Source organism: Silene latifolia, chromosome 5 (assembly GCF_048544455.1).
Source record: "Silene latifolia isolate original U9 population chromosome 5, ASM4854445v1, whole genome shotgun sequence".
Classification (NCBI taxonomy): Eukaryota; Viridiplantae; Streptophyta; class Magnoliopsida; order Caryophyllales; family Caryophyllaceae; genus Silene; species Silene latifolia.
The window spans coordinates 57,111,844-57,138,698 of NC_133530.1; the positions used below are offsets into that span (position 1 = coordinate 57,111,844).

Below are 26,855 nucleotides of genomic sequence, written 5' to 3' on the forward strand. Positions count from 1 at the left end.
AACTCCACATTAGCCAAATTTGCCTGTTGACCTTTAGCTACATTCCAAATTTAGCCTGCCTTGTCAAGCTAGTTTAGATTGTTCTGCGGTATATTGTCTATTGTATCAAATGTTGGCGCGTATTCTATTGATTCGGAGTTGGTAATTTATGAAGAAAAGGAGGATGATGAAAAAAAGACGTGAAAAAAGAAGAAAAAAGAGAAGTTGAAAAAAAAGGAATTCGAAAAAAAAAGAAGAAAAAATTCGAAGAAAAAGAAGAAGAAACCGAAAAAAAAATAAAGAAAAAAAAATTCAAAAAAAAAAATGTTGTTTGGTTGACGGTTTCTGCTCCTATGATCTATCTTACATTATTTGAGGAGTATGTTTGGTTTGGTTTGGTGAGATTTTATGCCAAATGAAGGGGCATGTGCTTAATTCATAATTGAGTTGGAAATGGATATGTCTCATATGGTTTTGTTTACGTACTAGCTTGATCACCTATACCTCCACATTCCCATAATTGTTTTGCCTTTTCTTACCCATTGCCTCACTTTACCATATTTTTGTAAGCCCTCGGCTGTGACAGGACCTTGTTTGGTTGGAATGTGTGTACGGTAGCTAGAATTGTCTATCATATTGGTTGCATGCGTGTTTATGTGGGTCGTAGTCTAGGTGAGCGACTATTTTTCTTTCTCTCTTACATATATATGTTCACCCTTTGCTTCATGAGAGAAGAGTGACCCGTGAGAGTCCGATTTTAAAGGTCTTGCAAGGTCGACGGTTTAGCTTTATTATAGACATCTTACAACTCGTTTTGCATTTGACTGTTTAGCTATAAGTGTTAGTTTGCTTGCATTAAATTGGCTTAAGTGGGCATTTGTAGCTAGCTCTGAGTTATCTTTTTCCGTTCCTTTAGTTGCATTTTAGTTTACTCGGGGACGAGTAAAGGTTTGGTTTGGGGAGATTTGATACGTGCATTTTGTATAGCCTTTTTAGCCTATTTTATGCACGTATTTCTATGCCTTTATCGTGGTTTTATGCTACGAATATGCCCCGAATTGCATACTTTGGAAGTTCTTGTATTAATTGCAGGAATGAGCTTAGAGATGCGGAATCAAGCCTAAAACATGTCCCTACGCATGCATTTAGGAGATGAGTTGAGTTGGAGCTTGGAAAGTGCTATTTTGAGATGCGCATTGGAGTAAGGAAGTTAGGCGAGCCAAGAGAGTGCTTCAATTTGCTAGTTCCTTCTTGTAAGAGCCATATCTCGAGTTCTACAACAGATATTCAGGTGATTCTAATTGGAGATGAAATTTTGTCCTTTTAGCTTTCCAATGCCACCGGAATCACCCTGTTTGACCAAGTAACGAAGAAATGGCAGCCGTTTGAAGTTCAGTGCGCGAAGCAGGAATTACATGGCCGAGAAGTGCTCGATCGAGAACTATTTCTATTCGATCGAGAGCCCATTTGCTCGATCGAGAGCTACTTCTTCTCGATCGAGTGATTAAAGGGAAAGAAGTCTTCGATCGAGAGGAATTGTTCTCGATCGAGAGGAATGCTAAGGAATAATACTCGATCGAGAGCCTTAAGTGCTCGATCGAGCAACAATCTTCGACGGGCTTGGACTTTTTAGTTAATTTCCGTCAATTAGGTTTAGCTAATCCTATTTTCTTATAAATAGGAAGTCAGTATGTCATTGCAAACTCTCTCACACACACTTTACTTCGTTCCTTTTCTCTTCTCCCTTTCTCTCTTGTCATTTCACATACATTGTTACTGTTACTTTGTTCTCAATTTCCGGATCTTTTAATTTCAGTAATTCTTTCTTCCCTTTTCTCTCTTTAATTTAATGTTTATTATTTCTTCTTCTTTATTTCTTGTTCTTACTTATTCCATGTCTAGCTAATTCCCCTTAGTATGTTAGGATTAGGGAAGCCGTGGTAGCAATGTTTTAATTGACTTATATAGATTAGTCTTGCGATAGGAATTGTATTAGGCAATTTAATTGTTATCCGGTCGAATGAATGCATGCAGGAGACCATAAATTTAGTTAACCCCGACCTAGATCGAAAGATTGGAAGGGAAGGCTTGCTTAATTACAATAGGGTATTGCAGTGAGGGCGAAAGTTAAGCTGTTTACGCTCTAGGGCGGTTTAAGGACCGAAAGGTGACGACCATAGCTCTTCTTATCAATAGTCTAATCGCCTTAGTATTCCCGATAGTATAAGATCTGATAGCTGCCGCGGTAGACCGACTCCTAGCATACTTCCTTTCTCTTACTGTTAATTCTCTTATTCATTTCCCTCGCCTTAATCTCTAGTTTAGTTAAATCAATCAAAACCCCCAATTGTGACATTTAGACAGATAAATAGACAAATAGATAGTACACCGCCTCCCTGTGGAGATCGACCCTACTTACCGCTGACTTCTGTTAGTAGTACTTAGGTATTTATTTTTGGTACGAAACGACAGTATCAACCATACGCTCCACTTCCTATGAAATAGGAAGTGGTTGCTGACTTTGTCAAAGCTCCTGCTGATAACCGCAATGTTCCTGCTGACTGTTTCAACGTTCCTGCTGGCTGTTTGTTATTTGGTTCATCCGTGGCCTTTATGTTACTTGAATGTCCAGGTTCATCTTCCCTTGTTCTTCCTTGTGTCCAGCAGCCTGCTGCTTCGTCATTGATCTGTGTGCTTTTGTCCCGCCCAATAACGAGTTGCCACGTCATGGTAAAAATGAGAGGGTATTTTTACCCATACAATATCTACCTTTGACCGCCGTGATTCTAGTAGGACCAAACGTGACCGTCGTTGACCACCGTGGGTGGCGGATTTAGCGTCTAAACGAGTGGTTATCGCGGGTTTTAAGACGGAATTTAAATCTTATTTTGATGTTGATTTGACGTGGGACCTGGGTAGTTGGTCTTGTTGGCAGTGGGCGTCGCTATTGGTGGTAATGGGGTGGTTGTTGTATTGGGGTTGTTGTATGGGGTTTGTGTCAAAATTGGGTTGTGGGTTGATTATAGACTAGCCGCGACCTTACCTGCGTGGTTGTGGCAGGTGGTGGAACCACCATAGGTCAAGGGAGACCACAGTGGTGGCCACTGGCTGTCATGGTGGTGGTAAGGGTGGTGGTAAGGATGGTGAGAGTGTTGATTGTGTTATTGTTACTGTCGGTTTTAGGGTAGTGTTTAGGGCGTGTTGGTACGGCGTATTGGGGGCGGTTTTACTGGTGGCTAGGGGTTGTCGAGGTACTCATGGTGCAGGCTAGTGGTGGCAGTGGTGGCCTGGTGGTGTCGGGTACGGTCGGGTTTTGAAGGGGTGTTGAAAATGGGTTTTGCGTAACGGGTGTATGTGGGGTGTTCATGGGTTGTTTGTAACGGGTTTGTTTGGGGATTGGGATTAATTATGAAGACGGGTTTTGCGTAATAATTTACACGAGAAAATAATTAATGTAAGTAAATTATAATTGATTAAATTATAATAATGAATCGAATAATTAATAATTAATTATAATATTATATTTAGGTGACGGATTTGAAGTGGGGTACTTGGACTGCTTTATTGGATTATTCTACTGAGTTAGGTTATCTACTCAACTTGAATGTATTGTGGTGTTATTTAACAGTTGAATATTGTTTGGAATTGGATGTTGGTTGTTGGATAATTATTGCTATTGTTATCCACTAATTTAGTATTATCCATATTACATATTGTATTGTTGTTGTATGAAGGCCCGGTCCAGGGGTGGCGAGTAATATATGAAGACCGGTCCAGGGTGGCGGTATATAAAAGGGTGTCTCGGAGTTTGTTATTATTTATATGGGTGTCTCGGAGTATTGATACGGGTGTCTTGGAGTATATATTTTTAGGTGTCTCAGAGGATGTGTGGATGTTGGATTGTGAACGGGATTGAGGATTTGCATATCTTATTTGTCTTGTTGTTGTATTATTCTTGTTGTTTAGATATACCTACTCAACCGTAGGGCTGACTATATATTCGTTAAACACCTGTGATGAACCAATAATTGGGGAGCAGATTGATTTCAGGTAGTTAAAGCTGGCTTAGAGGGGAGCTGAAGGGTGTGAGGCATTGGTAGTTACTTAGCCGTCTAAATCACTTAGAATGGACAAACATAATTTATTATTCGTTTTATTTAGTTTCCGTTGCGGTTGTATCTTAATTAATTATAGTTATTTATTTTGGATTATGTAATAAGTCCATTTAAACATTATATTTATTTGAAGTATTGTGGTTTCGTTTACCTTTGTATTCACTACCTCGGACAACTGAGATGGTAACACTTTCATTTATCTAGGAATGCCTAGTAAAAGCTCTTAAATAAATGAGGGTGTTACAATTATAAGAAGACCACCAATAGTTCTGAGTATTGTTGATCTTAAATTCAATTCATAATTTAAACTTGACATGTCAATGCGCAAAAATCGACTTTGACTTGCCCCGATTAAATATTTCAAATCAAAATAATTCTATCCCAAAATAACCCAAGTACCCAACCATAACCAGTCCAACTGACTGGATTAACTCAAATTAGTAATGCATACTTGGCTTTTCATGCAATAATTTTATCTCTAACACAAGTTATGTCTTCCCCTACTCGATGAGTCATGCTCAAACATTTAATAGTAAGGACCGATAGATTTCATTATGCTCATACTTCCTCTTAAATCCAACGTTACACAACATAAGCCAGTTTATCTTGCTACTTCATACTCTTTCCCATATTACTATCATGAATTTTTATCAGATGCACGTAACCACTAATATATGTACCACGTTATAGTCATTCAATCCCTTCTATACCTATGTCAATGCCATTGTTAATTCACTATAACATATATCCACGGTAACCTTTATAACATCCAAATTTACCATCGTTGGCCTTTATATGCGTTCTTACATCAGCATAAGTTATAGTTAACATATTATAAACAACCAATATCATCCATGAAATAACCTCATTCATATCAATACACACGAGTTGCAAATTATGGGAAAATCTCATACTTCACAAATAACTTATCAAATCCATTTCAAACACAAACGCGATTTTCGCCACGATTATCATCATGCTCAAGTAAGTTAAACAACATAAACCATTCAACATGTTGCCAGGTATGCCGTTCTAATAATGGAATTTATAAAATCACATAATTCTTCCATGTCAATTTATTCCATAACATATGGTACAATTACTTTGATTCACATATCAACAATGTCATTCACTTATTATGCAAAATACTTCAATTACGCGTACGTATTTTCTTATGATACAACATCTAATTCTTACACAAATCACTTTCCTAACAATTAGCATTATGTTCGGTAAACCAACAATATAAACATGCTTCAAACATTATTAGATCGTCACCCATGCTCATACTATTCTCATTAAACATCACAATTACTTCATACGCCATGCCAATCGCATGACGATCTCCGTATTTCTAATCGTACTATAACATACTTAATATGTTAAACCACGCAATATTTCATAACCCCTCACCCATCTCCTTGTAGAATAAGGCTTTGAGATTTTAGGATGCAAAGCTTACTTGTAATAAAACACAAAAAGGCACACCTCCGCACAAACTACAAAACATGTGGCCACTTTGAAAAACATCACAAGCAAGTAATCACTTAACTAAGTTCTCAGCTATTATACCATTTAGAAAATGCAGATAGTCATTGAAATAGGAGAATAGGAATTAGGTCATAATCAATTTATGAGAATTTTCACAATCCCATTGGTCTAAACAGAACTTTATTAGCATTTTGTCGCAATCCAAGATCAACTTGCAAAAGAAATCATAATCAACTTGACCACAGACAAACATTACTACATTACCCAGGCTTACGTCAAGGTCATTCACCATACATCGCAATCTTTCTCCTTAACTCAATAAACTCATTAACTTCACTTCCTCTTCACACTATCCATCGCAATCACATATAACCATATGCCTTTGACACAAGACCATACCAATTATAAGGTGGTACCCTCCACATCATAAGATCCATCTAACTCATGCACAACAACCATAGCATATGTAAAACAATGCATTAAGAAGCAAAAGAACACCTCTCGAACCAATGTGACATACGAAGGGGTCAAAAGGTAAGCATCAGGCCATAACAGGGGTACTAGGTCGCGTGCCCGCTCACCTCGACCGAGTAGGGGGAGATCAGAAGCTCGTAAGGCAGGTATTCAGGTTGCTCGTGTAATATTAGGATCGGTAGAATCGTGTTACCTTAAATTAAAACACTTGACCAAGAATAAAAAAAGAAATGATCCAAAGCTTTATGATAAGGCTGATTTACAAAGGAATCATATTAATGAATGAAGATGGCAACATGGCTTCAATATGTCCAAGACGAGGGAAGACCTTACTATAAGAGTTATTGTATAATAGAATTGAAATTGGCCAAGGATAGAAAATTTGGAAAGTTAAGGCGGTAGACAGAGAACTAGGTTTTTGGGAATAAGTCCACATGAGGGTTTAATGAGAAATATGGTAATATAGTTTAAGAGTCTTCAGACGACTAAAAATAGCAAACCAAAGATTTTCCATAAAGATAGATTATAGAGACCAATCGACTGAATTACCTTGTACAAGACTAAATAGAATTTCAAAGGCAACTTAAATATTAATTTTTTGTTCTTTTATAAAATAAATTTAATAATAAGAAATATTAGAAATATTTGAGATATTACAATCTTCTCCTTTTAAAAGAAACTTCGTCCCCGAAGTTTGATTCGAAAGTAAATTAAATTGACAATTTGAGTGGTATTACAGCTCGTTCGAGTGAAAAGATGCACTCAGTCGAGTACGGAATACTTGGCCGAGTACAAGGTGTACTCGTTCGAGTACGGGGTACTCGGTCAAGTACATGTGCACCCGGTCGAGCACCCTACGTTGTAATACCCCGTATTTAAGACGGTATAATTATAGTAAAATGAGTTTAAAAGATAATTAATAATTAATAAAATTGAATAAATAAATTATAAGATGGAAATAAATTAATTAAATAGTGCTGAGATGGGAATAACTCGAGGTCGTGTATGGTACTCGTGTGAGACGTATATTATGAGGGTATGACGGAATTATAATTGTATGCTACTACTAATAATATGTAATAAAGATAAAAGAATAAGAATAATAAGAGAATTGGAAATTGGGAAGCTTCCTCCCTCTTTCCTTCTTACATCTATATAAGCTAGACTTACCTACCCTATAATCTTTTACAAATGCAAAAACACAAATAATTGACCTAAGGTAAGGGAGAAAGATCTAGAGGGAGAAAAGTAGAAGAATTTATTAAGGAATTATCATCTCAAGATAAGATCGTTATAATTTATGTTTATATCGCACTACTCAATTTATTTATCGTATATGTACCGTATAGACCACCGTTTATAACGCCGTTAATCTTAGTAGCTGCCTTAGACTGCCATGACTCTAGTACGACCTGTGTTGACTGTCGTTGACCACCATGGGTGGCGGAATTGGCGTCTAAATGGTGGTTGTCGCGGGTATTTAAGACGTAATTTATACCTTGTATGTTTTTTGAATTCACGTGGGACCTAGGTTATTGGATTTGTCGACGGTGGGTGCCTCTAGTGGTGGTGTTGGGGTGGTTACTGGTGGTGGTTGGTCCGGTGGTTATCGGGTAGTGGTTATTGTGAGGTGTTTGTATTATAAACGGATTGTGGGTTGTCTTGGGTTGGCCGTGAACTTACCTGGGCTGTCGTGGCAGGTGGTGTAACCACCGTGGTATTAGAATGATATTAGAGATGAGAGAAGTGAGATAGAGAGGGAGAAGGATGATATTAGAATGAGAGGAGTATAATGATTAGTGAGGGAGAGATGATTGTGTTACAAAAACAATTAGAGAAGATTAGTTTGTGGCCATTCATTTTGATTGAATCTCATTCCTTCATCTCCTCCATCCAAAGGTCTATATAAAGACTTAAGGACTCCCAAGATATAAAGGACTTATATGAACTGTTGGAGCTTGTGTCCTCCACAAATGAGTGTGATAACATTTGTAAATCTCTTACAGGTTCACAAGGGTATACTTCGTATATTTAATCAGTTGATTAACGTTTACCTAATAACGGTAGGCTTGCTAGAAAGTTTGACGTTATTATCATACAGATGACGGTGATCAACTGGTCCCTAAAGGTCACACCTATAGGATGTGTTTGAGAGATGTGGTTATAGAAATATGATCACATTGATGCCCAATATGACTAAACAGTTAGTCAATGTGTTGATAAGACAATTATTTAATGAAGATTAAATAATATTAGTTGAGACGAATTAACTGTGAATTCGTAAATTAAATATAATAAGTTATATTTAATTAAATGTATGTAATGTTAGCTTGGACGAATTAATCTGTTAATTCGTAATTAAATGTAATCGGTTATATTTAATATCAACAAGATGAATGTGTCATAGTGGTAATAGTGAGGGTACACAAACTAAGAGGTCATGGGTTCAATCCTCACTAGATGACAATTTACACATTTTATACATTTTTGTATACTACCAAAATATTTTTGGTAGGTAAATAAAAAAACCGAAAATAAGAGAAAGAGATCTCTTATTTCGGTTAGGGTAGCCGAAAAATAGGAAAAAAAATATCTCCCCCTTATTCTCACTTAATTTCGGATATAATAAGTGAGAAGGAGATCATTTTATAACCTAATTTTTCAGCATTTTTCTCTCATCAATCTACACACACAAAACCCTAAATATTTTACAGAAAATTGAGGATCTCATTCTAGCAATTTGAGGGGTATTTCTCGGAGCATCTTGGGTGCAACTAATAGGCGAATATCATTGCGATATTGTTCTTAGGCCGAATTAGCAAGGACCAAAGGTTGATTTCTTCATTCTCTATTTTGTTTATGTAATTTAATTTTATGACTAGCAATCATCGTCATTAAATTCGTTATAATCCTTTAATAATAAGGGAAGTATACAGATTATTTCCCACATGAACCCCCTCTCTCTCTCTCTCTATATATATATATCTATATATATATATATATATATATATATATATATATATATATATATATATAGGATCCGGTGAGAACGAACACTCGGTGAGAACGACCTACAACAATAGGATTTTAAACAAAAATTATACGGGTTACGTTTACGCTTCACGTAACAAAAATAATATCTCTTTCTCTCTCTACTTTCCAAAACTTTTCCCCCAAATCAGAAACATAATTCCGCGAAAACCATCAAAAATTCCGTGAAAACCATCGAACTACGGCGGCCAAAATTAATGAAATTGATCATAATCAATGGCGTTGATCATCTAATGAATGTACGATTATAAGATTCTCTTATTCATTTTGTGTGATTCATACAAGCACATTCGATTTTGTGATTTCGATTGGCGTTCCTGTTTTATTCCAATCATAGAAAATTATGGATGCTGAGGGTTCTAGCGAATTGGGGGAACATACTGATGCAATTGTTCCAGCTGTTAGTAATGATATCGCGCAATCAGCATCTCATCTAGGTATGTACATATGCAAATCGGTTGAGATAACCTTTTTATGAATTGTTTCATTGTCATCTTCTAATTGATGTCTCTGTCGATATATTTGTTGCGTATTCATACTAATTTAAGCATAGAAAGACAGATTATTCCGCTTGTTGATCATATTTTATTAGCTTGTTTGGTATTAAAAATTGATGAGTCTGATGGATAAGAACAATTGTGTTACCAGTCTGATTAGTGTATGTGGGTTGCAAATTGTTGGAGAGCTGATTTAACCAGTGGATACACTGGAGTATTATGTGTAGTTCAATAGCGTGTATATTAGTATAATTGATGTAGTTGTCTTATATAAGAAGCGTACGTGGTAGAATAACGAAACAACCCTTAATTAACCAATGTATAGTCAGATAGTGTTGCGTATATGATTAGCGTATCCATTAGTATAATTGATGCGGTTGTGTTTTTCAGCAGCGTGTCTAGAATTGTAATTAAGGGATAGGCTGATTCGTGTCCTAATAAAATTTTGACTTTCTGCCCATGTCGTCGTTCTTGATTGTGATTAGTGTATCTGGACGTATACATTAAAGTAGTCAGTTATAAAGATACGATATGTCAGCGAACAGGCGCAAATTTCTGTGTTAATTTTTTTTTGTGCTTCTGAATTAATTAGCGTACCTGAAATTATATTTGTCGTGTATCAGTTATTTGAACTATCTGCTTATACCCATATTGTTCTACTGTATAACGTGTATAGATGCTGGCTCACCAATCATCGAGACAACCTCAAAGGAAAGAATACTTGTATGTGCGCCAGATTTGAAACCTGTTGTGGATATGGTTTTTGGAAAACTAGAGGATGGACTAGAATTCTATAAGACTTATGCTGCTAATTCTGGATTTAAAATGAGGAAGTCAACGCAACGAAACATAGATGGGATGGTGATGACTAAATATTGTGTGTGTAGTAAGGCTGGTGAAAGTAAACCTAGAGGAAAGGTAAAAAAGAGGCAGAGGACTAGAATTTCATGTAGTGCAAAGATTTTTCTTCGAAGAAATGGTAAAGGACAATATGTGATTGCTGACTTTCATGAAGGTCACTCCCACCTTCTCTCAACTCCAAACACAGTGGTGCATTTGACCGAGTCACGAGAACTAACCCTTATACATAAAACTATGATTGTTGAGAATTCAAAAGTGAATAAGGGGCTTGTGCAGAGCTTTAGGATGTTTACAGAGTAAGTAAAAGGATATCAAAATGTAGGAGCATCACTCGAGGATTTCAAAATTTTTTGGAGAGATGTGAAAAAATTCATTAAAGGGTATGATTCTCAAATGATGATTGAGAATTTCATGCAAAAGAAAGCCATGTGTAGTTCTTACTACTTTGATTTTGATGTTGATGATCGTGGACGACTATCTAGGGTTTGTTGGTTTGACCCTATAGCTATAAAAAATTACAGTCTCTTTGGTGATATGACATCTTTTGACACGACATTTAATATGAAAACATATAAAATGATATTTTCACCTTTCACGGGGGTTGACCATCACAAAAAAATGTGTGACATTTGGAGAAGGACTTATAAGAAAAGAGACTGATGAGGATTTCGTATGGTTGTTTTGGAATTTTCTGAGCGCAATGAGTAATAAGTATCCTGTGTGCATAATTACGGACCAAGATAGAGGCATAAAAGCAGAAGTTAAAGCAGTGTTCGGGGACAAAACTCAGCACAGATATTGCATGTGGCATATCATGAAAAAACTGCGTGACAAGATCGGATCTACGCTTTATAGAGAAACTAACTTCATGAAAGAGTTGTGCTCATGTGTTTGGGCAGAATACATCGAACCAACTGAGTTTGAGGAACGGTGGTGCTCAGTTGTATCCTCATACGGGATGTTCGACAATGAATGGTTAGATACGATGTTTGACAAAAGGGTTTCTTGGATCCCAGCATATTTCAGGGATTTATTTATGGGTGGACTAATGGGAACCACGTCCAGATCTGAGTCCGAGAATAGCTTTTTCGGAAATTTCATGAATCCAAACTTAATGTTGGTTGAGTTTCTTATGAGGTTTGAAAGCGCTATGGACGCTCAACGGTGGAAACAGTCCAAATTAATTACCGAGTCAAAAAACTCCTTCCTTGATCTGGAAACACCTCACCCTTTGGAAAAGCACGCTTCTGAGTTCTACACTCTAGTGATATTTTCCGAATTTAAAAATGAGTGGAAAGCTGCCTATTTCACCTATGGTGTTAAAATTCTAGGGGTTGCTACAAGTGACAATATTCCCATTATTGATCGTGAAAAATATAAGGTTTACTATGTTAATTTTATTTCTGATGAGATGAAACTGAACTGCTCCTGCAAAAAGTTCGAGAGACATGGAATTTTGTGTCGTTATGCGCTTTATGTGCTGAAAGAACAAGGCTTCGACAACGTTCCAAATCAGTATTTGTTAAGTAGGTGGAGCAAATTGGCAACATGTCAGCCGATTTGTAATAATGTGCCTGTTACTTTAATTGATGATTATAACGCATTAGATGTTATAAGAAACAAGATTGGTACCCTATGGTCCGAAGTATTCTCATGTGTGACACTCGCTGAACAGAAGCCTGAGTATGTGGATGAATTAATGGGCATTCTTAAAGGTTTCAAAGACAAGATACACGCACAAAGCAGCACGTCTGAATGCAGCAATAGTAGTAACATGGGTGATAGGCTGAGAAACAAAACTAGGGAGCTTGAGATGCTATTAGGAACAAAAATACCGACAGAGGTTGTTGTCTTACCTCATATACACTCAAAGACAAAGGGGTCTGGAAAAAGAATGATATCCCAAAAGGAAAAGGCTGCGAAAGAACACAAAAAAGCGCCCACAAAATGCAATGCTTGTGGAGAATTAGGATTCCATGATAGTCGGAATTGTGCTGGGAGAGCATGATTCCATCATACAGGTACGCTATTAATTTTGGTGCATTCGTTAATAGAGAATATGGATAGTAGCTTGAATTTATTGGATGAGATTTGAATATGGGATAGTATTGTTGTATCTAATAAAATTTGTAAGCTTTAATTTTTTATAGGCTTCATTCGTTTAAGGATTGAACAACGAAAATATATGCGGATCACATTCACAAAGATAATGATTAATGGCATAAGGATTGGAGACTTCATTTAATCTGTTTTATTTGATGGTTGATCATTTTTTTTGTTTTTTTATTCTTCTTACATCACAAACTACTGGCGCATCTACATGGATTATATATGCAACTGTCAAGGCGGAAAGTGTAACTATCAGGATTGTGAATGGAAAAACGTGTTTATGGATATTAACCTATACAATACATGGATGATTATTCATAGGTTCTGCTATGAAGAGTTATTGAATCTGCTTGTTATTGTTATGTGAATGTGTAAAAGTGTACTGTTAGCTCTTTTCATTAACTGATTATTGCATTTTCAAACAATGCAAAAAACGTATTCAAGTTGTTGATGTTTGAGTTTTCGACACATAATATATTTATTGAGTTGTCTACACATAATATATTTACACACGTAGCATATGATTCGCGGTTGCTTAGATTAACATGGATACACTTGTTGATGAGTTAATGTGTAAATAAAAAGCGTGTATATTAACATGATTGTTGCAAATGTCTTATGGGAGAAGAGTACCTGATAGTATTTTTGTGTAAATAAATAGCGTATATATTAATAAACGATGTTTTGCGAATTTAATTTCTGAGCTTCATAGAAAAAATTAATAATGTACGACGTCTAATTTTCAGACCATTGCCACATAACAATAGAAGAGATTCACAAAATAGTCCGTAGAACAATTCCACATAATACGAGAATACAAGTGAATAATGCACATTCATAACTTGATTTCAAAATAAAGTTTTCCCCACTACAAATACCACAGAAGACCAAACATGGGGCAACATAGTCACCACCAATTGTCCAAAACAATAGACAAATGGGTTGCATATCCTGCATATTCTCCAGAAAATAAGGGACCATGCCCTTACATTACAAACTGCCAGATCTGATTTGTTTGATAGTTTGTGGTCATTATTCCATAATCAATGTTTTGGTCAAAAACTGTCAAAATATGATATTCTATCTCGTTAGGGGTTAAAGTGACCTACTCTTTTTAGCCTCGTATCGGGGGGTTAAATTATATATGATTTGTGATGGAATAATGATATAAATAATGTAAAGGGCAAAATAAAGGAATAATGACATAAGAGATTTTGGTGACGCGGAAAACCCGATGTGGGAAACAACCGCGGGGGGAGTCGGTATCCCGCCAATAGTCCACTATATGATAATCCGGATACAAGTACAATATTCGTTATACTGTGGATAAGTTCGGATCTGACGACAAGTACGTAGTTCCATGCACATACTGAACAGTTGATGTAGCAATCAGATGTCAGCGGCTAATTTATGAGACCGTGGCTTAGTGCGTAGGTAGTTTGTAGTATGGTATTCACACTATAATAACTGTGATAATCATTAGCCAATGATTATAGGGAATCTTTAGTTGATTTATGAGGTTGTGCGTAGACCTTGGTGTAGGTTCATCGTCTACGCCGTTGTACTTTCTTGTATGGATAAATATGGATCCCTTCTCTTCCTTGCTCCCTTGTATTTATAGTGAATAAACCCTAGGCCTTGTCCTACTCCGATTATGGAAAGGGAATATAACTTCCATAATAACTCTTTCCATATTTGGCCGTCTCCCTCAATTCTCCCTAATCTCCCTGAAATCTCCCTGATGATCTTCAACACGCGGGCCTCCCTTGGTCGTTGGTCTCCTCGGCCCAATTCACCAAATCGGCTCTGATGGACCTAATCCTGTGTTGGCCCGATATGTACAAATTGACCCAAATAGCAGTATTTGGTCTTCTATCCGTATTTCTCTTCCTTCGGTCCATGGGCCCGACTCCCCTATGTATGACATGGGTCCATTTGCTTAATTAATTACCCATTAGGCCAAATAGTGAATTTTAGCCCAAACAGTTTGCCCCTAATTTCGCTTCTCAGCTTCGTTGAGGAGGGAAATTAACTCTTCAATTTCTACTTGCTATACATTGTCATTTTGCTACCTTTCTGGATTCAACCACAGAGAGTTTGTTGGTCAAGATGATGCCATCCTGCTGGAAGATGGCACTGGAACTCTGCTAGAGAAGGATGCTAGAACTCTGCTGGAACTCTGCTAGGATATACTGCAAACTCTCTCTTTGAAGAAGAAAATTCTTTGAAAGTGTCTTTGGAGCATCTTTGCTAAAAATTTGTTGGAATAAGATATTGTCATCCCGCTAGAAGATAGCATTAGAAGTCTGCGGGAGAAGGATGATGAAACTCCGCTGGAGCAAGTCTTGGTAAGTGTTTTCAAATACATTGTTTGTCGTGTCTGCTCAAGGAGCAGATTTAGACTGGAGGTGGCCGTGTCAACCCAAGGGGCTGATTTAGACCTAGCTAGCTGCCGTGTCAACCCAAGGGGCTGATTTAGACATATGCCGTGTTCTGGATAGAGGTGGTCGTGTCAACCTGAGAGGTTGATTTAGACCTGTCGTGTCAACCTGAGAAGGTTGATTTAGACTTAGCTACCTGCCGTATCAGTCTGATGACTGATTAGGCGTATGCCGCAATTTGACTACTTAACCTTGTTCATGACGCAAGGTGTGTTCATCATGTTTAAAGCCAACAGGGGCATATTTTAGGCAAGTTTATCGTCATTCTAGGACCAGTGGAGCGTTGCAGGATCCTGGTTGCTCAGAAATATCTGCGCTCCTTATGCCTGTCTAGGTGGTTGTACACCTTCAAGGGCTTGTATGCCTGTTTAGGTGGTTGTAAACCTTCAAGGGCTTGTATGCCTGTTTAGGTTGTTGTACACCTTCAAGGGCTTGTATGCCTGTTTAGGTGGTTGTAAACCTGCAAGGGCTTGTATGCCTGTTTAGGTGGTTGTACACCTTCAAAGGCTTTGTTTTTGCATGCATGCTGGGGCCCTATGCCTGTCTAGGTGGTTGTACACCTTCAAGGCTTACGCCTGTTTAGGTGGTCGTACACCTTCAAGGACTTGTACGCCTGTATAGGTGGTTGAACACCTTCAAGGTGATCGTATGCCTGTATAGGTGGTTGAACACCTTCAAGGGATCGTATGCCTGTATAGGTGGTTGAACACCTTCAAGGGATTCGTATGCCTGTATAGGTGGTTGTACACCTTCAAGGTAACTGTGTTGTCCTTATTTCTGGTGGTATTACTGCCTCTCCTCCGAACACCAGGCTGAAGGGTGTTTGAACTGTTCTTTGAGTTTTTGCCCCCACTTTCTTTTAGCTTTCGTTTCAGGTTCAATAGTGAGTCAGCTTGTCCATTGGACTGCTTGTTTCTGGCTGTCATGCGGAATATGTATTCTTTGCCCCCTGCATGGTTTTCACAGCTTGGGTGTGGAGAACTTGCACTTCTACTTGTCATTTATTATTTCACGTTCTAATTTCCAGGGGACCTGGCTGTTGACAACATGTATTGATGTGATTTTTCGCTTGAGGAAGCTAATGTAAGAATGTGTTTTGTAGCATTCTGGATGCTGCCTGTCTCCTGCATATTCAGAGTGCTTAGGGATTTTTTATGTACTGCCAGATGTCAGGCAGATGTTGGGGATCAGACGCCAGAAGTTGGGATCCTGCTGGCAGAGCGATCTGATACTCATTAGGAGGCGGAGTATCCTGCAAGCAAGGTGATCTGCAAGCTGCTGGCGGAGCAACCTGTCCGCCGGGCCGGGTGGCCACGATCGCACGCAAGAAGGTTATTTCTGCAAGCAGAAAGTTTACTGTAGGCAGCGTTCTGCTCTCTTCGTTCTGCGCCCTGCATTTCGTAGGAGGACGCTCCATTTGATTTGGGGGGAGAGTGGCAGGTTCTGGAGCCCGAGTGACTACTTCTGTTTGCAGGAGAATTTAATGAAGGTCCTGCAAGAAATATTTCTGCTAGGGCTGGCAGATGGCATAGCCACCGACCCTCCGACGCTCAAGGCAGTAGTTATACAAAATATAAATATTGTAATGAGATCACGAATTGATGAGCTACCGTAGGAGCAGTGTATCTCCCTATGGATATGAATCTTCTTTCTTTTGCTTACTGCTAATTGTAGCATATAAAATGATGAGTATGGTTGATAAGATACCTGGGTTGAGTGATGCCCCCATGGTTGTGAGGGCGTTTGCCTTCAGTTTCTTGTCCCTGAACGGGGATCTGGCTGGTTTCGGATATCCTCAGGTGCCCAGCTTTTTCGGATGTCGTATTTTAAGGCGGCAGACTTTCAGGTGCCTAACTGGCAGACGTCAGACTTTCAGGCATCTGACTGGCAGGCGTCAAACTTTTAGGCGTCCAAACTTTCAGGTGTCAAGACTTTCGGTGTCCGGGTGGCGGGACGTCGGACTCGAGTAGCTAACCCGGTGTCCGGACTTTCGGTGTACGGCATTTGGTAGCGTCGGACTCGGGTAGCTAACCAGGTGCGGACTTTGGTGGTGGCTCTCATAGTTGTTGATCTCTGCAGGATGCAGAGACTTAGATAAGTAATATTCTGGCTTCCAGCATGACATTGGCTATTGTCTCATCCACTGATAGTTATGGGGACCAGGATTCTTCTAGTTCTCGTTTGGACAGCAGAGGTGGTGCGCTCAGATAGTGTTTCAGATTTGTGAATGTCTTTCGTGCTTCTCTGCCCAATCGAACTTTTGGTGCCTCCCAAGTATACCGTAAAATAACGTGCATCTGCCCCCTTTCGCTTCTAGCTCCTAGGTGATGCTCCATCTCCAAGCTGTTGCTAGATTCTAGCTGCCTAGGTCGCTGGCTGAAAGGACTGCTTCGACAACTAATCCAGTCTTGCATTCAGTGTCTGCCGATCGCTTTCTCGCCTTCACGACTCCTTCCTGCCTCCTGCATCCTACTTCCTGCTTCCTGAATTTTCGACTCTGCCACCTCCTGCATTCTGCTTCCTACTTCATGCTTCTTAAATTTTTGATTCTGGCTCCTCCAGCTTCCTGAATTTGAGAGGAGTCAGCTGGTCGGGACCTCCTTATTCTGCTAGATCTCAGCGTGCTGGGAACCTGATTCTGGATGCTGATGAGGCCAGCTCCCCTAAAATGTTGTTAGAGGCTGATGATGTCTCCGAACTAGAGCTAATTCCTGCAAGAAGAGATCAAACGGAACTGGGTGGTGGAGCTGATATTACAGCTGCTGAGAAAAGGATCTTGCTGGATAGATCTCTCCCCTAGCTCGTTCGGATTTTTGTTTGTCAGTTTTGGGGCTTGGCCCTTTCTGTTTTGCTTTGTTTTGTTTTTGTGATGTTCCTCGAGTTCTAGCCTGGCTAGGATACTCGTTGTACAAACTGATTACTGCTGGCTACCGACCCTATGAGGGTGACAGTTGCTTAGAGTTGGCGGAGTCAGCATTCTGATTCTTTTTGTCTTGGCTGGGTCCAGCCTGCTGACTATATTTTGTCTGGTTCCTATCATATCATCATGGGACCAAACGAAACATTCCATGTTAGCTTTATTAAATTTAATAAATTGTTGAAGAAGATTACCTGTATACTCTGAACCTGCAAGCAATGCTAGCTCTGGGTCCATCTTACCCATGTCGACTGAGTTTACTGTGACCACTAGGATTTTTCTTATGGTATAGTTTCCAGTGGTAGTGCTTCTGAGTATCATGAACATCTACCTCGTCGAATGTGACAGATGGCATATTCCCATGGCTAACTCTACAGGAGAACTTTAGAAGATCTTTTTGTTTTTATGTTTCTGCGTCAATCCTTTTTTTGCTGCTTAGTATGCTAGGCCGCACAGTTCTGATCCACCTGTTATCACGTATATTATTCTAGGACAAATAGGAAGTATAAAGGGTAGAACCTGATTTGTGGAGCCTATTTTACTAGACCTTGCCCCCACGTGATAGCAGGTGGTGCAGGTTACCCTGTTCGTATTGAGAACTCTCTAGCAGCATTTATTTGTCTTACGGTACTGCTGGTCATGTTCCTTAGCTTTTGGAGTTATCACTCCACCAGGTTTACAAGTCCTGCAAGAGGGTTAAGAACACATGGAACAATACCAAATGTGTTACCTCCGCGATGACATTCATGTAGAGATATGTTCTCCGGAGTTACTGATTACTGGAGTTGGGCGGCAATGGCTCCAGATTGTCATTCTGATTCCTGATGGCTGAAATTCCTGCACTGAGGAGAATTTTAGCTTCAGCAGAATCAAAAGATAAGGTGTTACCTGACGTAGTCTGCAGTCTGATCAGCACGAAGGGTGGCTGTATGTTGGGCCTCCAGGTTGTAGTCTGGTGACTAGCTCCTCAGGGATCTGTCTAACTGGGTGAGGCCCTGATCTGCCTGTCAGCCTGCTAGTCCACCTGTTGTCTGTACACTAGCTGCTGGTACACTGCTGTTGATTTCTGGTGTATTGATCATTCCTGCTCTAACAGAAGTTGGTGGAACTCTTGGAACCAGATCTGTTGTAGGACTCCAAAGGAACTCTGAGGAGCAAACTACTGCAAGCATCTGGCTGAATTCTGGGAAGCAAGTCTGCTACCAGACTCAGGCGTCTGAAGGAATTCCAGGGACCGATCTGGCATCGGACTCGGGCGTACGAAGGAATTAGGAAACAGATCTATTTGCGGACTCGGGCGTCACGAAGGAAGTTCTGCTGCCGGATCTGCTTCCAGACTCAGGCGTCTGAAGGAAGTTCTGCTGCCGGATCTGCTGCAGGTCTCTGGTAGGACTTTAGGGAGCAGATCTGCTGCGAGACTTTTGGAGGATCACAGGAAGCTGGTCTGCTGAGACCGATTTGATGATAACTTGGTTATAGAAATCGATCACCATGCCCCACGGTGGGCGCCAAAACTGTTTTGGTCAAAAACTGTCAAAATATGATATTCTATCTCGTTAGGGGTTAAAGTGACCTACTCTTTTTAGCCTCGTATGGGGGGGTTAAATTATATATGATTTGTGATGGAGTAATGATATAAATAATGTAAAGGGCAAAATAAAGGAATAATGACACAAGAGATTTTGGTGACGCGGAAAACCCGATGTGGGAAACAACCGCGGGGGGAGTCGGTATCCCACCAATAGTCCACTATATGATAATCCGGATACAAGTACAATATTCGTTATACTGCGGATAAGTTCGGATCTGACGACAGGTACGTAGTTCCAAGCACATACTGAACAGTTGATGTAGCAATCGGATGTCAGCGGCTAATTTATGAGACCGTGGCTTAGTGCGTAGGTAGTTTGTACTTCCTCCATTCAACTCCACTCTACCTATTTCACTTTTATACACTATTCATAATTGTGTATTCAATTTCGATTTTCACTCGATACGTAAGTGAAAATATATTCATGTGAGATCTTGTTTGATTCGCCTTTACGAGTACATTAAAAATATCTAACTTTTATAATTTTTACAAAGACGTAGCTAACGATATTTAGCGCGTAAAACACGCGTTGACAAACGTGCAAAAAGAAAGTGGTAGAGTGGAGTTGAATGGAGGAAGTAGTATGGTATTCACACTATAATAATTGTGATAATCATTAGCCAATGATTATGGGGAATCTTTAGTTGATTTATGAGGTTGTGCGTAGACCTTGGTGTAGGTTCATCGTCTACGCCGTTGTACTTTCTTGTATGGATAAATATCAATCCCTTCTCTTCCTTGCTCCCTTGTATTTATAGTGAATAAACCCTAGGCCTTGTCCTACTCCGATTATGGAAAGGGAATATAACTTCCATAATAACTCTTTCCATATTTGGCCGTCTCTCTGATCTCCCTGAAATCTCCCTGATGATCTTCAACACGCGGGCCTCCCTTGGTCGTTGGTCTCCTCGGCCCAATTCACTAAATCGGCTCTGATGGACCTAATCCTGTGTTGGCCCGATATGTACAAATTGACCCAAATAGCAGTATTTGGTCTTCTATCCGTATTTCTCTTCCTTCGGTCCATGGGTCCGACTCCCCTATGTATGACATGGGTCCATTTGCTTAATTAATTACCCATTAGGCCAAATAGTGAATTTTGGCCCAAACAATCAACATAATGTCATTGAGGAAAATGACATAAAAAAAAAGACGTTTCAAAAGACGCATCATGGTCACAAATGTTGGATAGGCTCGGATAACCGTAAACAAAATCAGTATAACGCAACACTAACTGAACAGACTCAAATTACACCATCGCACATTCCAGAAGATATACAAACTCAGCCACACTTCTACCAAAACGCATGTTGCTTCCATGTCTTCTAGAAAACCTACATATCAGTCATGAGAAAAAAGATGTAAACTTTGAATTTAAATGGTTGTGATCAGTTAAATATGATGATGAAGACAAATAAAAAGAGATTAATTTTTAATACCTTTTGCTTTTCTCCTGCCATCGTAACAAGGTGAGCGCAACGGCCTTCCTATATATAGCCAACGCCTTGAAATTGCTCTTGTCTTCCCACAGATCTCGGTTGCGTCCAGCTTCTAACCACTTGAGAACATGCACACCGCAATCGAACCTTTACCAACAAAACTAAAATAAGTACCAGCAAAGGCAGCCTTCTTATAGTATCTGTGAAAAAAGAAATAAAAAGAGTTTTACTTATAGATTTTGCTGCTGAGTAACAGTAAGAGTCGAAAACTTAGCTAGAGGTACACCTACAAGATGCTTGTACCCTTTGGAACGACATAAGATCTGAGAGACATTACTAACCTAAAACAGAATGATAGATTGAACCTACGAGTTATGGATCATTATGAAAAGAAATATCTGAACGAAAAAGATAAAATCTAATAAAAATATACCACGTCCGCAGCAAGTTCAGTGTCAGCCCGGATATCCATAGGACGTAGTGAGTTAAGAATATAGTTCGTCTTCATCTCCAGATCACACACGATAAGAAACCAGTGGTTGTTTTCAATGATGGGTATAAATATCTGTTGACAAAATTAAAAGACGTACAGGATGAATAAAACGAGAGTGATGTTCATAAACAAAGTACAGTTGTTACATACCCACATTAAAAAATCAGAACAGTTTACTTACAGCTTTCACACACGACCCATCTTTAGGCATATATGATGTTTTAATGTAATTGAGTCCAAGGTTTTTATCTCGCTCTGGATTAAGATGCTGAAATAGACAAAAAAACACATAAACATTAATAAGACAAATATTCAAACCGATAATATTAAGTGAGTTACGGATGAAAAGGTTATACTCACACGTGCGGTTGATAGGATATACAACAAATCAGGTTTGAGTATAGTTGAATAGATCCCGGCCATATCTATTACCTATATTGAAAAAACGAATGTTGTTGTATACTACATAAATTAGTAAGAGACACGTATGAAATTAAGAACTGACCATACCATATTAACAACCCATTTCCGAGGTCTCAAAGAGGACATGCGCTCTTTTGTTAATTGCCCAAAGTTTGTCTCGACTACTACGTCGCTACAAAAAATAACGTATACACCAACAAAAAGGTCAGTATGTGTTACTTCTAACAACGCATATAAGTTGTTAACGAATAACTAATACTTCAACATGTTAATAAAAGGAATATCATTACTCTTTATCTACATCTCCTGCACATGGAAGGAACACATAATCTAACAGATGCGTACAGAATATACCACGTCCTGTTCAGCCACTTGTTTCATTTAAAAACAAAAAGGAAATATAATTAATAAGAGTACCGAGCACTTACTAACAAAAATCTAACAAACCATAAAAATTTTTAATAATGAAAGATGGTTGCTTGCCCGGATTTGACGTTGAGACGCTTTGCAGCTATCAAAACTTGTTTTGATAATTCGTTCTGAGGGCATGACAGGATAACAAAACAATATTTCATCTTCTGTTTAAGAAGGATTTTGTCAACTGCAGCCCTTGCCCTAGACTGAATGATGCAAGATGTATAAAATTTATTAATGTGATTACTTATTTACTTAATGTACGTATACAATAAAAAGACGTATCTTACATTTATGACTTGTGTTTTAAGCATTTGGCGGCATCCTGTATATATCTCCATCTAACACATCAGGTAAATACCATCATCCACATTGTCAATCACGTGCGTTTTGGGTACAAATTCTTCACATGTGTAAAACTGGACTGCCTTAAATCTGGACGATTTAGGGATCATGTCACGTCGAATAAAATCCCTCTGAAAAAGTCGGACTAACATCAGAAACATTGGCAGAGTGAAAATTAAATATCAGCGTTTAACAAAGTAAAAGGGTAAGCGAAAAATCATATGCTCACCATCATGCGGACAGAATCAGTGAAGTCTACCGATTTAGGACATATTGGATGAATGACTTCAATTCTTCGGGACATCATGTTGACACAAATCAGAAACGGCTCACGAAGTGTAAATGGGAAAAGAATCTGGTTTTGAAGCACATATATCTACCTTAGTGAAAACACAAATGGCCAAAACTGACTAATGTTACTATAAATAAAATGGATATGTTAGAAGCTCACCAGTTTCACTTTATCATAATCGGTTATATCGTCACATATGATTCCCTGTAGATAAACATATAAAACAAAAATACTAAACTCAGGTAGGACGAGAACATATTAACGAAATATTACCTATAGAGAAAAACACATTCTTGTTTAAAACCAAAAGTTAAAACAAACTAAGATAAAGCATAGAATAACTTACATTATGAGTAACAAAAGTGTATAAACGCAAAGCGGATGAGGCAGCTTTTATCTCCTCTCGTTTGTTTAATATATTAGCCCGTGTATTTATTACGTTTGAAGATATCTTTGTGTCTGAGATAAAGGACTTTAAATCGCATCTTCTTAGCTGGAACAAACGATTCCTGAACAATACCTCACTGAATAAAACAAAACAGTCAGAAACGTTGGACATATATATAGTTACGATCTGATAGATTATAGAATTACTCCATACTGAACACGATTAAACATTTAGGATGCATATGCATATCAAAATAAGAAAGGATTATAATTACCTATCATCAGATCTATCATTAAACACCAAGTCAGAAACATCTCTCTCTGTTTGGCTCAATTCAGAAAACATGGATATATTCCTTTGAACGAAGGGTGACTTGTATACATGTGGAACAATTACGTCTCTCTTGTTCTCTGTTTTGGCAGCATTGTGGACTAGGTGAGGAGAACTTGACGAAAATACGTGTACTGCTTCAGACATGGGGGGGGGGGGGGACATCGGATGCATTAGGATGTTCTTGAGAACCAGCTGACTCCAATTTATCTTGAGATTGAAATAGGTTGAAGGTCGGGAACTCAGGAGCAGCTCGTCTTTTCTTTGGTACAGGTACATCCACCAGATCCTTGTTGAACGTATTACCTAATGCAATGGCCGCTGCCACAAAGGTAGGATCATTCCAACAGGGGTCATCATTGGTGCTTTTTGTTGTAGCTGAAACACGAACGCCATGTACCTCAGAGGCTGACCTACCCATTGTAGCATACGGCACATGAACAGTACGTGCATCTGCACCTGAACCCCGGGTAGCAACAGATTCATCGGTGCGCATGTCATTGCCACCCACAACTGGGTCACCTCGTCCGCAATCCACTTTTGCCCCAACCTCTTCCTCAGGTACAATAGGTGGTGTTAACTGAAAACCACCTAGTAAAGAATCTGCCATGGCGGAAAGCTGACAAACAACTGCAGAATTTGGCATTATACGCTTAGCATTATTGATTGAATCTGCAAAATTCTGAAATGCAGTAGCAAGGGCTTTCGCTGTGCTTGCCATCGTTTCGATACAAGAACTGACATGCGATCTGTTAGCATCATGCCCATCGCGTCCATTGTTGTCGGCCGCATCATCCTCATCATTGACAACAATATCATCTTACTCAGACACAACATCGGGTTATGTTCTGCCACGGCTCTCCACATAACCAAAACCAAAGCAACCCGGGTGCTTTACCAACTGCGTATCAATAAAACCAGAACCAAACCGATGAGCTTCCTTCGTCCATGTGCATAATGTTGGGAACACCCGATCAACTGATCTGGCCTTAAAAAGCATCCTATCAAGATAAATGAGGATTAGAACCATTACAGGTCCTTTATAAATCTTCTTGCAGCCCCCATTGTCCTCCTTTTCCTTCTCTGCCCTCCACTGTTGGACACTTGCAATTAAGTTTCTTCGGGTAAAATCGCACCATTTCAGTGTTGGGATTAACGATACATCCCTCAAACACTTGAGTATTCGCAAACTTGGAATGCTTCCCTGAACTCCCATAAGAAACGTAGACACAATATATACGATAAAATTTCTCTTGAAATCGTCACCACCTTGTCTTTGTTCAGCCATCTTATGCAATATGTGGGTATTCGTAACTTTGTCAACACCCTCAAACTGGGACTTCCATGCATTAACTAGCTCTACAAACACCTATGTCTGCTCAAAACGAGTCGCTTGCACTATTTCTACTTCACCCATGGGTAACCCCGTGGCAAGATGAACATCTTCGTCACGAATAGGGAGTTGGTTATTCAAGAGGGAAGACGTAAATGGATCAAATCTTGAAACAAGTCAGTATGCTAGCTGCCCGGGGATCATGTCAGTTTTAAGGCACAGAATACCGCCAAAGCCCATCTCTTAAATATCCAAAATTTGATTATCGGAGAGGCTAATATTGATGAAATGTAGAAGACCGCTAGGACTCATCCTTGTTTTCAATACCAGAAAAGCTTGAGAAGGATCACATCCAGCTTGTTGAATACTTGTGACAGGGACTTCTTGATGTCTGCTTGTCCCAGCTGCGTCTAGTTCCAACATTTTTGAACATGATCTTTTCATAGTTACACATATAGGCATAAATAATGCAGCTGGTGATGTAATAAATGTAACTACCAAACAACAAAGATGTATCGACGTATGTGATGAACTGAACCTATATTACACAGTGCAAAATACGGGGTGACCTCATTGAGAATGACTGAGTTAAAAAAAAAAAACAAGACATGGATCCACAACACACAACTTCAAATGCTCAAACCCTTCAAATTCTCAACCTAGGTATCACTCCATACTCAACCACAAAGTACAGAAAATATGCATAATACATATAGTCACACAACGTAAACTAGAAACGTATCCAGCAACTCATTGAACGTACATATAACCCGTAGAGACGTACGTAGCTGACAAAGAACCCAAAAGTGTACAAAACTCAGTTCAACACACGAATCAGCCATGTAAAATACTCTGCCTAAATCCCGAGGGCATCACAAAGACGTTACAGGTAAAAAACACAGACATTTCAGGACAAATTCAGATATGATCACCCTCATAAAGGGGCACTGACGCAGTCATTTTAATAACCTCAAATAACGTACGTATAGACTAAATAAACGTGGTTAAAGCGTATTAAAGTGCACCTAGATCATAAAATACTCCTTAAGTGTAAACTCCCATTGAAACACGCAACAAAACAAAAAAATAAAAAATAATAAAAAAAAACTAGAAAATATGAATGCAGCTTAACAGTATATCAAACACCTTTTGCTAAACATACATAGATCAAACAAACACATAAGATATATCGTAACGCCACACATACTATATGGATGTACCTAGCAACTGACTTGGTGTGACTGTAAATCGTTGAGACGTACTTAGATGATACGGAACCATTTAAATGTATAAAAAGTCGGTGAAAGCTCACACAGACATAATTCCGAAAGGCAAACACAAAGACTCAACTTGTATATACACATAAAATCAGCTCAACGTGAAAATACACATAAAAAAAACAAAAAAAAAATGTTGTAAACAACACTAATTTCAGATAAATAACTTCATAACTAAGAGCATGTTAAACTTAGACTAATAACACAGCAAAAAAAATGTAAAATCGTACAAAAAATAGAGAAAATATAATACCTAATTGAGAAGACACAAAGACGACGATGCACTTCAATTGAAATGGAAGAACAATGTGCATGCAACCAAACGTAAGTAAACATCAAATGAAATCAAAGTATAAACCGAACATAAATAATATAAACCTAAAATTAATCACGACAGTAAGAGTAATACCTAATTACCAAATGCTCGACCGTAACGCAGTTGAACTTGCATTAGTGATTTCAAACACACCGAAGTAAATACAAAGGATAATTCAGCTTACGAAAGTAAAGAATCGAAGAAATCGACATTAACAACTAAAAGATGAAGATCAAATCAAACAAAATTACTTACGAAATTGATAGAACTAGAACGATT

At 38.8% G+C, this 26,855-nt stretch overlaps 2 protein-coding genes and 1 long non-coding RNA gene across 3 annotated transcripts; 2 read left to right on the forward strand and 1 right to left on the reverse strand.

Annotated features, from left to right (window-relative positions):
* The first annotated feature begins 9,453 nt into the window (after positions 1–9,453).
* LOC141655406 (protein FAR1-RELATED SEQUENCE 5-like) lies at positions 9,454–10,768 on the forward strand. The gene is made up of 2 exons (XM_074462488.1): positions 9,454–9,547; positions 10,284–10,768. Exons 1-2 carry the CDS (start codon positions 9,454–9,456, stop codon positions 10,766–10,768), a joined length of 579 nt encoding a protein of 192 aa, XP_074318589.1.
* A 400-nt stretch (positions 10,769–11,168) lies between these two features.
* On the forward strand, positions 11,169–12,476 carry LOC141655407 (protein FAR1-RELATED SEQUENCE 5-like). The gene has a single exon (XM_074462489.1). It carries the CDS (start codon positions 11,169–11,171, stop codon positions 12,474–12,476), a length of 1,308 nt encoding a protein of 435 aa, XP_074318590.1.
* An 8,723-nt stretch (positions 12,477–21,199) lies between these two features.
* Positions 21,200–22,018, reverse strand: LOC141656122 (uncharacterized). Its single transcript, XR_012548358.1, has 3 exons — positions 21,640–22,018; positions 21,399–21,530; positions 21,200–21,306 (listed from the first exon to the last, which is right to left on the reverse strand). It is a non-coding gene; the product is annotated as an uncharacterized LOC141656122 (long non-coding RNA).
* Between the last annotated feature and the right edge of the window lie 4,837 nt (positions 22,019–26,855).